The sequence below is a fragment of the Agelaius phoeniceus genome, chromosome 4, assembly GCF_051311805.1.
Source record: "Agelaius phoeniceus isolate bAgePho1 chromosome 4, bAgePho1.hap1, whole genome shotgun sequence".
Classification (NCBI taxonomy): domain Eukaryota; kingdom Metazoa; phylum Chordata; class Aves; order Passeriformes; family Icteridae; genus Agelaius; species Agelaius phoeniceus.
In genome coordinates, this window is record NC_135268.1 from 13,724,624 (window position 1) to 13,739,232 (window position 14,609).

The 14,609-nt window shown below is 45.6% G+C and overlaps 1 protein-coding gene across 4 annotated transcripts in view; it reads left to right on the plus strand.

Moving 5' to 3' along the window:
- The first annotated feature begins 4,310 nt into the window (after window positions 1-4,310).
- BMP2K (BMP2 inducible kinase) overlaps window positions 4,311-14,609 on the plus strand; it is a 49,274-nt gene continuing 38,975 nt past the window's right edge. For all 4 annotated transcript variants that reach the window (XR_008534221.2, XR_008534222.2, XM_054632645.2 and 1 more), the window contains exon 1: window positions 4,311-4,720. Coding sequence is in view for 2 of the 4 variants with exons in the window: in XM_054632645.2 (XP_054488620.2) it covers window positions 4,573-4,720 (148 nt within the window). In the remaining 2 variants the exon portion in view is untranslated. The remainder of the gene's footprint in view (window positions 4,721-14,609) is intronic.

Genomic DNA, 14,609 nt, shown 5'->3' on the forward strand with positions numbered 1-14,609 from the left:
AACCCAAACCCAAACCAGTTGTCTCCTGGGGTTTTCTTAGCTTTTAGCTCATCATAAACATTTTGTGTGGTTTCAGTAACTGTGCCTAAACCAGATTGCATGAGGGTCAGCAGTACAAAACTAAGACACTGGATTTACTGAGATAAAGTTTGCACAGCTACTTAAATGTGTAAAATGATGTTTCTCACGGCTGTCAGGGGACCAGAAGCAAAACAGCAGAACAATGAAGCAGTAAGAGGGGAAAATGAATTAGAAGAGCTTATTGGGCAAACCCACTCTCTGACAGTGTTTTGCTTGCACTGACTGAGTTATTACAAAATAGAAAACAACCCTCACATACCCACGTAAGACAAAAAGCCAATTTGCTGCAGTAATTGCTGAACACTTGAGATCCTCTATTACCGATTTCTTTCAAAGTTTTAATATATAAAGGACATATTTCTATAAAATTAGATTTTTTTTCCGTTTGTTTCTGACACTCAGTTTGGGTAATTAGAATGAAAAGAGTTTATCCAGAAGCAGCAAGAGACATTTCCAAAACAACACCCACACAAAGGAAGTTTTCTACTTCTCTTTTGCCTTAATAAATGCTTTCTGTAATGGATTTTCAATATTTTTGCAGGAAGTTGTTTTATCCTCATGGGATTGATTTAAAACAAATTCATGTACTGTACAGAGGAAAGAGTTATGAGAAGGGAGAGATATGAGGAAAGAAACGCTCGATAAACAGTAGTCAAGGTGCCAGCATTTGAACTATTCAGTTTAAAGAGGATTAAACCATCACGTTTCACACTCCAAGCGCACGTGAAATATCTGGTGTTTCATGTTCACACAGTGTTCTCAGCTAGAGCTTTCCTCCACAAACCCTTAAAGGTTTTACAGCGGTCTAGCTAAACACAGCACTGTTTTATAGATGGCAAAGTGCTCACACACTGAGGCGAGTCCCTCTGCTCCAAGCTGCCTCACTGTGCTCCCAGGGACAGGACAGCTGCCCGAGCTCTGAGGCGAGGCAGGTGCCCAAGGCTGCGGAACTGAGGTTTCCAGAGCCGGGAAATAAATAAAGTTATGGATATGCTCTCTGACACAAGCAGTGCCTCTCGCAGTCTGCACATGGAGAGCAGTTACTGCTGTACTAAAATCCTCTCCAGACCTGCTCCTGTGTCACTAAGTGGGACAGAACCTTTGTGCCAAACAGGGCCAGGAAGTGAGTCATTTATATGCCACACAGATCTGCCACTACACAACTACTGAAAGTGAAGGAATGTATCTACATTTTAGACCCCAAGCAGTAAAAGGAAGGAAGGAGCAAAACTTTCCAATATTGTGGTGGAGACATACACAGCAGGTGACCAGCACTTTGTTTTCTTACAGTGAAAGTTCAGTATTGGCTCCACTGTCATATTGTTTTGGGTTTTTTTTTAATGAAATCTGAGTACCTCCTACGATTTCACGATTCATCAAGTTGACAGTTTAAGAAAAAAAACCATTACACAGGCCATCATCCTCTGCAGCCCCCACCCCCAAATGATCTCTCCTAAATTCAGGATTTGTATTTCTGATTTTTGTTCTTTATCAGCAGATTTTTCTTCAGACCATCTACTGTTTTACACCAACCAGAAAATATCTGCTTGTGAGTGCTTTCAAGGTATTAAAACTTGTTTTATTTGTTTTTTAAGTAGTGTAAACACCTTTCTGATCTGTTTGTCATACTGCCAAACGTGTTGCTTGAAATAGGTGGGGTTTGCTGCACACTTTGCAGATGCAGGAGGCCAAAGCATCCCTGCTGTGCCTGAACCAAAGGAGAGGTTTCACCTCAGTACAGAGGGAGCAAAGTTTACTTTGGGTTTCATACCTTCAGTGAAAGACAACTCACAACTCCTCCTTGCTGGACATTAATATAGCTTCTAGAAATGTCACCATGTTGCTCTGCTCAGGTGAGGATTTAAACAAAAGAGAGGGGGCCTATTCACATATGTAAAATTATCACTCAGTTACCTGCTTTAAGGGCCTGTATTTTTAAGTGAGTTGTCAAAATCCTCCCTATTATTGAACTTCCTTGCTCTATACTTAAATAAAAGGGACCCCTTAACATGAAGACATGCTGGCATCTCACAGGAAAAACCCATTTAGTGCTAAGGCTGAGGCGAAAGGTGCTGTGGAACACTGTGAGGCAGCAGAGATTCCTGGAGATTCCTGCCAGGAGACCAGCCAGCCCTGCAGCCACTACAGGCTCAGCAGTGCAGCTCAGTGTGCACTGCTGACACACTCATTTGCCAGCTATGCCCAGGAGGAGACCTCTGTGCTCTCCAGGATGCCAAGACAGAGATTAGCAGCGTTAATCCCAGTGTAACAAGAGGGCTCATTTTCTCCAGCCCATAAATAACTCCTGCAATAATTCAGCCTCTTACTTTAAAAATAACAAGAACACATGGGTGGGGATGGGGACACCAAAGCCAAATAAAACCTTACCAGGTAACCTAAAAGCCAGTTGTACTCTCAAAGTCACAGTGGCTTTTAGCAAATACATTAGTTTTACTGAGCACCACCAAAATCATAGCGGTCAGTGGAACCAAATGTACATGCTCCTAACCTAGCTGCATTTTTTTCTCAAAGAGATCGTTAAATGTCTAAGAGGCATAGCCATATCTCACTGTAGGAACACCCTCATTAACACAACACTCCTACTTATGTCACCCCACTTACAGAACTCTGCTCCTTTCATCCACACTGAATATTCCTTTCTCTCCCAAGGAAAACTGCAAATTAATCTCTGTATGCTGTTGAAAAACTGATCTGCTGTTACTGAGAGGACAGCAGTGACCTCAGAAAGGGGACTACCTATGCAAACAGCTTATCAGTGCTTTCCATACGTGACAGGTTGTCCCTTCAGTACAGACACATTGTCATTTTCTTACCCACTAAGATTGTGGCAACACAGTTAAGCTGAAACTAATTTGGTTACCAAAACATCATCCCAAAGATTTGTACTTCAGACCTCTCCATTTTTACTGAACCAGTAGCTGTAAGTGATATCCATCCAAAACTCACCTGTTCAGTGGGAAAGGTTGTTTTGTTAAATTACCACTGCCAACACCAAAAATCTAGCTTCATTCATTCCTATGAGAGAGTGACTGTGGAGGAATAGAATGTAAGAAAAAAATGCAGAAGGCAGTCTCACACCTGATGAGTTGCAACTGTACTAATCACCAAAGATTAGGAACAGGCCTGCCCTTAACAGGCCACAGCTGTGTCCAATAAGAAGCCAAGTGCTACAAAAGGGTGGGTTAGGAGAGAGTTGGAGTTTGTTGGCTGTGCTGTGAAGGAGGCAGTACTGCAAGGAGCTGCCCATGAGAAATCACCAAGAAGGTATGAGAGATTTGAAATAAGACGACAACAACTGATAGAGTGTTCTTTACCAGTTTTGGTCTTACTGTATATGTTTTCATTTGGTTAGGGAAAAAAAACAACCACACAAGTACCACATTTTTATTTGTACAGGGCAGGAGAGGGACTCCCATGTGAAATCAGCCTGTGAATCAGTGGTGGTAAATTCCCTGGTTTGTTTTGTCAATGTCAGTATACTTCAACAGAGGGGAAATGTACGTATTAAATTTCCTTGCTGATGGCTACCTGTTCAGACCCATCATTTCAGCCCTGTCCCACCCCTTCTTTTCAGTCACCCTCATGCCTCTGCACAGAGTATAGGTGGAGACACACCACTGGCATTTGTACCCGTCATCAACACTTTTCACACATGTTTCCCAGATAAAGAGATTTTTAGGTTAGGTTTGTGAGCGACCTCTGGAGATCATCCAGTCAAGCTCCCCTGCCAGGGCTGGGTCACCTCGAGCAGGTGACACAGGAAGCAGCCAGGTGAGGAGAAAAGGGGACTCCACCACCCCCCTGAGGCTTCCCTTTGAAGCACTCCACAGACCCAAGAGGCTCCACAGGTCCGGGAGTGGGGAGCCATTTTTACCACTGCGATCATTACCACACCATCTCCACACCGCTTTGCTTCCCACACGCTCCTTCCCGAGGGCACGTCCCGGTCCGGACTGGATCGGCGGAGCACGACGGACGCCGTGAGGGCGGCGAGAGACCAGCCTGAGGGTGGATTTTGGGCCGTGCGTGTCCCCCCGGGGCACGTCCCCCTCAGCGCCTCCCGCCATTTCCCCTGAGGGAGCGCGCGGCGCCCCGCGAGCGGGAAACTGGGGGCGGGGGGGCGGGGGGCTCGCGCCTCGCTCCCGCGGCACGTGCAGCGCCGGCCGCACTTCCGGCCGGGCGGGTACTTTCGTGAGGGGCAGGGCCGCGCCTGCGCCGTCAGGCCGCGCGCCGGCGGGGCGGCCGCTCCCGGCACAGCGCGCGGCGTCCCCTCAGCCGCCCCGGCCGCCCGGAGCTGTGGCTGCTCCTTCCTCCTTCCCCCTCTCCTCCTCCTTCTTCCTCCTCCTCCCTTTCGGGAGCCGGCGGCGGGCGAGGAGAAGCGAGTGCCGCGGCCGGCATGTGAAGCGGGGCACCCCCTGGCCGCCGCTTGCCTCCGGTTCCTGCCCGGTTCTTCCTGGGGCTCCGCTCGCCATGAAGAAGTTTTCTCGCATGCCCAAGTCCGAGGGGAGCGGCGGCGGCGGCGGGACGGCGTGCAGTGGCTCCGGGAGCGGCGTGGCCCTGGGCAGGGCGCTGGTGGTGGGGCGGTACCAGGTGACCCCAGAGGAGCCGCTTGCCGAAGGTAAGAGCGGGCCGGGGGAGGCGCGTACGGGCCGGAGCCGGGCCCTCCCGGCCCCGAGGAGTCGCTCGCCCGCGGGGAGCGGCTTGTGGGGCTTTGGGCTGAGCTGCTTCGGCCGCTCCCTGGGCCAGGGGCTCGTCGGGGCGCTCGGAGTTCCCCGCCTCGGTGCCTTGGGTGAGTGAGGCGCGGTGAGGTGTCAGCGGCGCCTCCGTCAGCTGCGTGTTTTGCTTTTGCCCCCTACGGTGAGGGGAAAAAAAACACAAACAAACCCGACAAAATAAAATTCTTGGTCTTTCTTGGTGTAAGGCAGCAGATTGGTGTCACGGTCACGGGTGGAAGTGCAGTGCTGGCAGGTTGTGCTGTGAAGCCTCTCCCCTCGCTGCAGGGTGCTCGACTTGTGCTTCTTGTGGTGAACTTGCACTTGGTGTCGTCGGACTTCCACCGGGACCGAGGGAAGAGTTGTGTGCGTTTTTCTAGCCATGGGTTTGGCTAGACTTTCTCAGCTGTGCTGCTTCACTAGGTGCTGGCATGGGACACCATCAGAAGAGCCGTTTTTGAGTTTTGCTCTGTATGTGGAAAACAGTGCGGTGTTCGTCTTCCAGAGCTGGTAATTGATGTGATGTGTAAAGGGTAATTCGCTTCCCAGGTCACTGAGTTTAGGGCTAGTTCTGTATATTTCATAGTTACTGAATGTTTACTATGCACTGCTTGGGATGCTGTGGGTGAAATGATATATCTCTATCGATTTCATCGGTGTGTTGCTTAGACTATGTAAGTGTATTTATGTCTAGGTATACTAGTTAACTTTCACTGATTTTATGCATTTCTTGGTGGCAATTTAAGATGTGGTTTTAGCAAGTGCATGCAGATAATATCACTAATTGGGAACACAAAAGTGGCACTTAGCATTTCATTGCTGTCTAGGAATGATTTTCATAGAAAAGTGGATTTGGTATGCAATATTTGGAGCGCAGTGTTTTGTATTTGGGTGTGAAGATGGTGTCAGGAATTAGCCACCTGCATACCTGGTTGGCCTTGCTGGGAGCTACTTCCAAGTCACTGGAAGAAGGTCTGACAGCAGGTCATGTCTTGGCTGTGCGGCTAGCAAGATAGAGACTTTGAAAAAAAAAACAATAGGCTCTTGAAGAAATTGAGGTGGTGTCAGAAAACCTATGTAGTGGAGAGGAGGGAAATTTAATAGTGCTTTGTTTAGTGTAGCACATAATTAAAAGTTTTCTCATAATGTTCTGTGTTTAGAGTCACTACAGATTATGGGGTTTTTTTTTCCTCTCTGTAGCTGGCAGAAACAAATTGACAGCCCTTGGGGGCCAGGGGAAGTCCAAGTTTTAACACGTGACTCTTGTGTGAATTAACTTCCTACTTTCGAGTCGGAAAGATGTTTTCTACTGCTTTTTTTATTCTTCAGGTTTTATGTGGTATTTTGAGTATAGATGCTTAGGACGAGAATTGATAAGGGTTGGGCCAGTGCAACTTTGCTGCATCCTGAGAAAAGTCTTTAAGCTGTCCCTGGAGCGGGTCAGTAGGGAGAGGCCTGGAGGATAAGAAAGGAACAGGTGGCACAAGTGCAGGGTTGGGGAAATAGGAGGGGCTGGGCTCTCCCAGCTCCTCTGCCTGCCGGGAGCAGCTGGGCTGTGACAGGGTGTGTGTGTGTGTGCCGCAGGTATGTGCCGGGGGAAGGGCTCTCTGATTGAGTGTCCGGGTGGCACTCGGGTGCTCCTAACTGACACCAGGCTTTATGGCTCAGGAGATAGCTTTTTATCCGGGAATAACTCGTTGACAATCAATCCCTTGCCTCAGTAGCAATTAATAGTAAGAATTGTGTATTAGTGCTGTTACATTAGTCATACTGCTGCCTGTAACTAATGCTGAACACTTTACAAATCCCCTGGTTAATAATCTTTCTCATGGAAGGGCAGAGGAGAAAACTTTTTTTCCTGTCCTCTTTGCACAAGGCATTTTTTTCTTTCAGTTTCTGAAACTGAGTTTAACTGAAGCTTGTAAACTTGTCAGGTAGTTCCTATTACTCATGCTGATGAAATAGCATTTAAGATGCTAATATCCATCCAAGTTAGAGCTTGTGTTATGAGGCATTAATGATAGATCCAGTTAACGAATCTAAAGATCTTAACAAATCTGTTTAAGAGGAGATACAGTGTTCTGTTAGCAGAGGTGTGGTATATTGTGTTTTTATTAGCTATTAGAATTAATAGCATGATATGTCTGTTTTATGCAAGCTGTTTAAGCCCCACCCTCTTTCCAGCTTTTGCTCTGAGTAATCTTAGGAAGGCAGCTCCTGGCATTGTGGAGGATTGGGGTTCCTGGGAACTGGAGGACTTGGCAGTAGTGATACTGAAAAGCTGGGGTTGTAATGACCTTCCTGGGTTGCAGGGCTGGATCTTGGCATAGATTTCCCATGTTGATGCAGGTATTGCCCTCCAGATGCTTTTCTGTAGTCTTTGACAAAATGGTTTTATTGCAGTGTTCTAAAGGCAGAAGTGTGGTGCATTATTATCCAGTTGTTCTGAATAAAGTATAATGCTATCTAAAGGAAATGCATCTTTTTGACTAAAGAGGGTGTGAAGTTGAAGAGCTGTAGTTGTTAGGCTGTTAGATGGTTTGTTTTGTTCTAAACACACCTGTTCTGTGATGACTTCTTGGCCTCCATAACCTAGTGGTCGGTATGCTGTTTGATGGGCGTATGTGTTTTTACTTTTTATTTCTCAGAGATGGGGGGAAAAGCAGTTAATTTGGCTGAAGGTTTGATGTAGAAAATTAATTCCTGTCCATTTTGAGAGTAAGGTAGAAATATGTGGAATAAATGCCTGATACAGAGTGAAGGCCTTGTCTGTCTTTTTGTTGAAGCAGAGTATTTGCAATGCAGCTCAAGTTGGGAAAGTGAAATCTAATAAAAATATGGGGAGTTATCTGTTGAAAGTTTGAGGTGGTGTTTGGGGAACTGCAGTTATGGGAACTCCAGTATTGAAAAAGACTTTATACCTCAGAAATTGATGCAAACTGGAAGTGGTGAAGTATGAAACATGCTTAAAAATTTATCTCAAATGTCAATGCAGAACAGCTTATGTTGTGAAGAGGGAAAATGAAACTTAAAATTAGCAAGTTGTCAAAATATTGTCTTACATGGGGAGGAGATGGAAAGTTGTGGCTTGATATAGTGATACTGCTTGCTTAGTTATTTGTCTTGACTTGGACTTCACTGAGTCCTTTTTGCTTAATAGCTGCAGTAAAAGTGATTTTTCTACCTGCTATAAAGGTAGGCATTGCAAGATGCTCATTTGTCTTACTGTCTTGATTGCTTGGCAGGGCTTGAGATGGTGAAACTGAATAAATATAGGCTTTGCAAGGCTCTAAGTTGTCTTTGTACCAGGAGCAGACCAAAGAGGTTATGGGAAGTGTTGTAATTGAATATATGGGTATGTTTTTAACAAGTGCAGCTGAAGCAAAAAAGAAGCAGTTACAGCTGTTAAAGAAAAGGCCAGAGGATTCTCCAGCTTCCTTCTCAAAATTGACTAGATAGGTTTGCAAGCTTATTTGTGGATGGGGAAAGATGGTCATCATCTGCTTTTTGTTTTCATTCAGAATTGGTTAATGGAGTTGTGGGGCATATGCTGTTGCATCTTACCAAAATGAAGCAGTGCTGTGTAGTGTTCCCCCCAGCGGTTCACACTCTGTCCAGCCAGTGGATTGTTGAGGAGTGTGGAGGTGAGATGCCAGACTCCTTGAAGGAGACCTGGGTAGTTTTGTGCCCCAACCCTCAGAGGTACCTAGAGGGGATGCAAAGCAGCTCTTCTGCTCTGGACAGCAAAGAGTGAACCCGACACTTGGCTGGTCTTGTGCTCTGACTTTGCTTTGCCCTGGGGTGTGTGGAAAGAAGTGGCGTGCTAGTGGGTACAGTGGTTTATTTTTGTTGTCCAGGCTGTTAAAGCGGTGAGTCCGGGTCTGTGTGGTGCTAAGCCTCTGCTGCTCTGACGTGGGAGAGCATTGCTTTTCCAAGTGACCTTGTGTCTAAGGCTAGAGAGGCAGGGGAAAGGCCACTCAAGTGGTGTGAAGTTCATCTGTTAGGTACTTCATTAAGTACTTACAAGTTGATTAGTTCATGTTTGTGTAATAGAATGTTTGCTTTTTTTAGTAAATATGGTGGTTAAAGCACAGTTTTCTGTGAAAAGGGGCCTCTCAATAGGGAAGGTAGCTTGATTCCTTCTAGGTGGTGTGCAGAGAAACAACCAAATTCCCAGGAGGTTCAGTAACAAACTGCTCATCAACCCACAGAGGGTCAGCAGCTCTCTCCCCATCTACCTGCTCTGGGGGTCAGCTTGCCTTTCTCCCAGACCAAACCTTTCAACAGGTCTGGGTTGCTGTAGGCCATGGGTCAGTCAGTGCCGTTTTGGGGCTCTCAGCAGGCCGTGGGTCAGTCAGTGCCATTTTGGGTGCGGCCGGGGGTCAGTTGTCGCCATTTTGGGTGTGGCCATGGGTCAGTCGGTGCCATTTTGGGGCAGGGAGGGAGTCAGTCAGACCATTATAGTGTGGGGCAGGGGAGGAGCAGTGGCTGTCTCACCCTGCAGAGCTCACCCTGTTAGCCCACACAGTTTCCACCTGGTTATTTTGAGCCAGTCAACTGTTCCTCCAGTGTCTTACACCAGTGAAGGAATGAGCTGCTTGTGAGTTCTACTGTCCTACTTGGTGTGTAGTCTTTGTAAGTACTTGATAACTCTTATGATTTGGTTTGCCTCTTACATTCATGCTGTTCTAGTTGAGGCCTAAGAAAAATGTAGCCTTAATTAAGAGGAATCCAGGTCCTGTTTTGTGAGTTCTTGTGCTGTGCATTTGTAGGTAGTCATGCTGTTTATTTAAGTTCTTCCAAACCACTTTTGAAATTGGGGTAGTCTTGAATATTCTGTTGTGGTTGTTATTTTTTCTACCTTATGTCTCAGCAATAGCAGTTCAGTTGGTAATCCAAATAAACAAACTTTGTGTTGTGCATAAGTTTCTATTGGCCTTTGTTTACCCCCACCTCAATTAACTTCCTATACCATCATTTTTGGTCCCCAGAGCAAGGTATTGTGAGGATTTGCAGCTCCAGCAGCTTCTGTAAATTTGGAAGCAGGCTGCTGTACGGCTGACACTGCTTCATCTCCTCTCAAGGTGGGGCTTGTTTGTTGTTCTTTTTTCTGGAGAGGTAAATAGAGAGAGATGCCATTGTAATGGATCTGTGGACTCTAGTACTTCCAAGTGTTTCCACGAGGTTTGGCCCCAGTTTTTAACTCTGGGAGAGCTTATTTCTTTGACAGGTGTTACGAATATACTATACCTAGTGCAGGGTTACTTCTGCTGGGGTGTGCTGGTGTTCTCCTATGAGACAAGGTGACATGTACAGTACTGGTCTTGGCTAGTTTGGTTATTGCATGTGACTTGCTGCTCTGTGGAAGCTGCTGTTTTATTTTCAGTTGTAATCTAGTTCAGTTGTTTAGGTGGATTATGAGCTGGAAGGCTGTCTGGAAAGCTAACTTGTGGGATTTGAGTTGGTTTGGTCATGTCGATTTTTTTTTTTCAGAGTGAAACATTTTTGAATCTGTTTGCACATGACTGTAAAGGTCAAGCCTTTTATTCTGTCTCAAACAGTTTTGCTTTGCTAATAATGGAGTAGCAGATATGGTTTGTTCCAGTTCAAGATAGAGGGAGAAAAAGCAGAGTGAGTACTTGAAACTGACTTTTGTTTTGGCTGAAAGCATAATACAATACACGTGAAGCTCTTCTACACTCCCCAAAATAGTCACAGCTGCCTTACATCAAGTGTATCTGCAGACTGGCAGGTGCTGAGATCCTAGACCAGCTTTTGATTTCTGCGTGGTGAAAGATGGGGAGCCTGTGTTGTCTGTGTGGGGATTTTCTTGGGACCTCCTGAGCTCACATGGGAAAAAAAGAGCGTTGTTTGGCTAGCACAGCATGGAGCTGTGCTCAGTGTAATGAGCAGGCAAACCAAAAGCAGTTTGGGGATTTGTATGTGATCCTTGTGTTACACATTCCCTTGTCATGCAGGTAAATGTCTGTTTTCATATAATGTGGCACACAGAATGAAGCTCCAACTCAGTCACACATCTGGTGTGCTGAGCACTGCGGCGGCACTTGGGCAGAGCAGTTCCTCTTGTTGTGCTCTTCAGAGCTGCTGTGTGCCTCTGGGACACAGGTGGAGAAAGGGACAGGTTGGGAAACATCTGTAGGCCGATAAAGGCATCTATTGTACAGCCAGGGCCAAGTTCAGCTCTTAGGGCACGTGGTCTCATGCTCTTTGATTATCCAGTTATTAGTCCTTGCATGCCCTGTGGACACTCCTTCCTGCATCGTGTGTATATGGACAGGTGGTGTTACACCTTTGTTAACTGCACACAGTTATGGTCTTTCTTGAGGATGTTATCCCTTTAATTTTTGTGTGGCCTGCAGTAGTTAAGTGAAGAGGAAGTACTTGGGAATCTAGTAATTCCAAGCTAAGTTTTCAGGCTAGTGGCTGAGAGTCAGATGGTTACAGGAGAAGGAACTTTGTTTTTAGCAGTGTCATGTTAATATCACACAAATACTCAAGCCATCTTTCCTTTGCCAAATTTTGAGGAAAAACAGATGTGCCAATGCGTGTGCCATCTACTTGCCTTCTTCCTTGCAGATGCATTTTGATAAAGAATGTTAATGCTGCAGTATTCCTAAGGGGAGGGTATGTGTGCAGATGTGCTGCTGGAGAAAGCTCTTGGACACCCTCACAGGATAAGGCAGCATGGGAGAATGGAGGCTGTGTTAGCTGTGTCTGAGAAGGACATGGCATAGCTTTTAAAAAGGCTATGCAGGATCCTAATTTTTTTTTGTGTGTTTTACTGGTTTAACGGACTTTTTTTTTAAATTAAATCTCAGTGTCTGGCATGTCAGCATGGAAAAGAAAAATGGTTGGATAAAAACAGTAGAATTCCTTTTCAGACCTAGGTTAACTAGGAGCCAGTAATTGTTGGACGAGAGTATGTGTTTCTCTGGGCTCTTGTCAGTGTGGTAGCAGAGCTGTCAGTCAGTAACCCTTATGTTACCCACGGGGAAGGGTTCCTGAAGTGGTTCTGTGCATGGAGAACAGAAGTTAATACCAGGGATGGGCTCAGTGTCCAGGGAGCAGCACAGTCACTGGCACACTTGGCTTTGGCAGCAGGGAAAAAAGAATGAGCGTGTTGTATTGCATAAGCATGTTAACTGAGTGAGCTCAGCTGCCCTTCCAGCTGTGGAAGTTGGTTGGCTCTGTAAATGTGCACATATGCTCTTTGGATGTCACCTCTGGTTCAGAGGGGAGGTGTTGGAGCTGCTCAGCTGGGTTGTGCTGCTTGTCTCTGGCATTGCTTTGGTTTACAGTGTTTTGTCTTCATTCTCTGAATACCTTAACCTTGTGCTATATTTTGCTTGCTGTAGCTATTTTTTGCCTCTGTAATGTTCTAGCTAAGCAGGCTGCCGCAGTTGAAGGAATTGGTGTTTGTAAGCTGAGCTGTGTTAACTGACACTATGAATGCTCTGTGCCTGCCAAAGGGCAGTGTGAGAGTTGGGTGGTGCCTTGGGGACTAACCCAGAGCACAGGCAGGGTCAGTCACTGGCCTGATTGTAACTTGATTGCGTCAGATGCCGTCCTTTTCCTAAGAAACCCTTAGAATTGCAAGCATCTGTTAGGGAATGCAAGCTTTTCTTCATTTGTGTTCATGGGCTTAGTTTAAAAACTGTTCATGTGCTGGATGAACAGCTGCTTCCTGATGTGTTTGGGATATTTGCCTGTTAGTGATGCCTGGAGCTGGCAGTCTGAGGGTGGTGGCAGGTCCCAATGGTGCCAAGCAGCAGTGCCCTGGTGCAGGTCACGTCATCGCTGCTCGGTTGTTGTGCTGAGGCAGAGATGACTTGTCCTGAGTGTTCTCCTCCAGTGGATGGAGATGTGTGGCGATCCTGAAACCCCTGCTCTCCGCCAAGGGGAGTCTCTGTTTCTCTGCATCACTGTCTAGCTGCTGATGAGAAAAGAGCATGAATTGCTCTGCTCCTGCTTCCCTGGTTGTCTTGGGAATGGATTTCAGTCTCCTTCAGTGTTTGTCTCCTGGTTAAGGCGGTAGGAGCCTTTCCCTTCCTCTCCACATCTGCATGTTCCTTGCTCACGCTTGTCTGGGTTGGTTACTTTTTTCTGGTTCCAGTGGGATGTCTTGGGTATGGGTGGGTTCATCTGTGAAACTGGGTCTCTGAACAGAGGCAGGGGTTGAGGAAAGTAGACAGATGAAGGTTGCCAACTGGCAATAAAAAAACCCCAGCTTTGATCCTAGGTGACTGTCATAATGAAATAAGGAATGCTTATTTTGGTTTGATAGCAGGAAACATGCTGCTTTGTCCTTGAGCATCACGTGTTAAGCACTCTTGTCTAGTGGAACTGAAAATTGGCACACTTGGGAGCGTTCTCCCTGTAAAGGTAGAAGAGTCTTCCCTTAGTCTTGCTGATCATTAGGTCTGCTTCTGAGGCTAGTGGTGAAAGTGCTGAACTGATTATAGAGACTCAGGTGAGGGTGAATATCTTTGAGCAGTCTTTATCTTACTCTTCAAGAGGTTTCCAAGGTGGTATTGCTGCAAAGAGCATGGCATGGCTCTTGGAGAGCCATTACTCCAGAGATGGAGAAACAAAGATGAAGGGATTTGCCCCGGGTCATATGAGTCTGTACAAGAGATACAGGTAGAGTTTGGAACGTCCTGGCTCTGTGATGGCTTCTTCCTCATCCCTTCTGTAATGTGCTGTGCCTTAATTGCCACATGCAAAACTAAGTAGGAATTCTGATGTTACAGGCTTGAGATTTTATTCAGAGTCGTGGGTATGTTTGGCTTCCTTCCAAACTTGCATGTTATTTAAATGGGTGGATTTGTTCCTGTGGTGCCTAGAAATTTCAATAGGCAAGTCTCTACCAGTCATGTGCCAAAACATAGGGATGGTCCAGTTCCTGGTTGGTTCCAGTTCTGTTCAACTGACTCATTTTTAAAAATTTGTTACTCTGGCTGTGATTTTTATCTGTGCATCTTGTCTTTCAGTAGCAGTTGTAATGAGTAATTGTTGCAGCGTTTTGCTTCTTATGAAACAAAAAATAGCTTTGGAAGTGAGTGATTAATATGACATTTTCTTATGTTCTTTTGCAATTCTTGCTGGTTGAAAAACTGAATGTGCTTTTATTTAGAGAAATTGTTGCTGAACAAGTTTTTTCTTGTTCTGGATGATTAACTTGCATATAACTATGAGAGTGGTGCAGAGCAAATAGATCATTAAAGAATGTAAGGCACTAAATTCTACTCTGCTGACGTGTCTGTATAAGAACCTGACCTGAATGTGTGTTAATGAGACTAGAATAGGAAGAGTGAATGAAGTTTTGTGTGTCAGCATTAGACATGGGGGTCAGGTCTGGTTTGTGTGATGTGCAGGAAAATTAATTGTTTGGAGAAAAGCAAATGAAATAATGGTTTTCTTTGGGCCTTGCTGTTGTGTCTCAGTAGAGCTCAGTAGCATATCTGCATCTATAGAATTGAGACCTTTAACTTGCCATGAGTTTAAGTGAATTGTCACTTGGCTTTTACATTGTGAGAACTTGTATAGGCAACAGGAGGAGTATTTGATCCCAGAAAGAGCTATCCAGAGTTGTCTTAGGCAATCTGAAGATAGAAAAGCAAATTTATGTTGTTTTGGCAACTCAAAAGGAGTAGTTTGCTGCATTTTATTTGGCCTAGTCTTGTAGTCTTTGAGTTCCATCCATCTTGGTGTGACTTTACAGTATTATCCTCCCAGCTTTGTGCTTTTCTTCAAATATTTGATTTCTTCATTAAA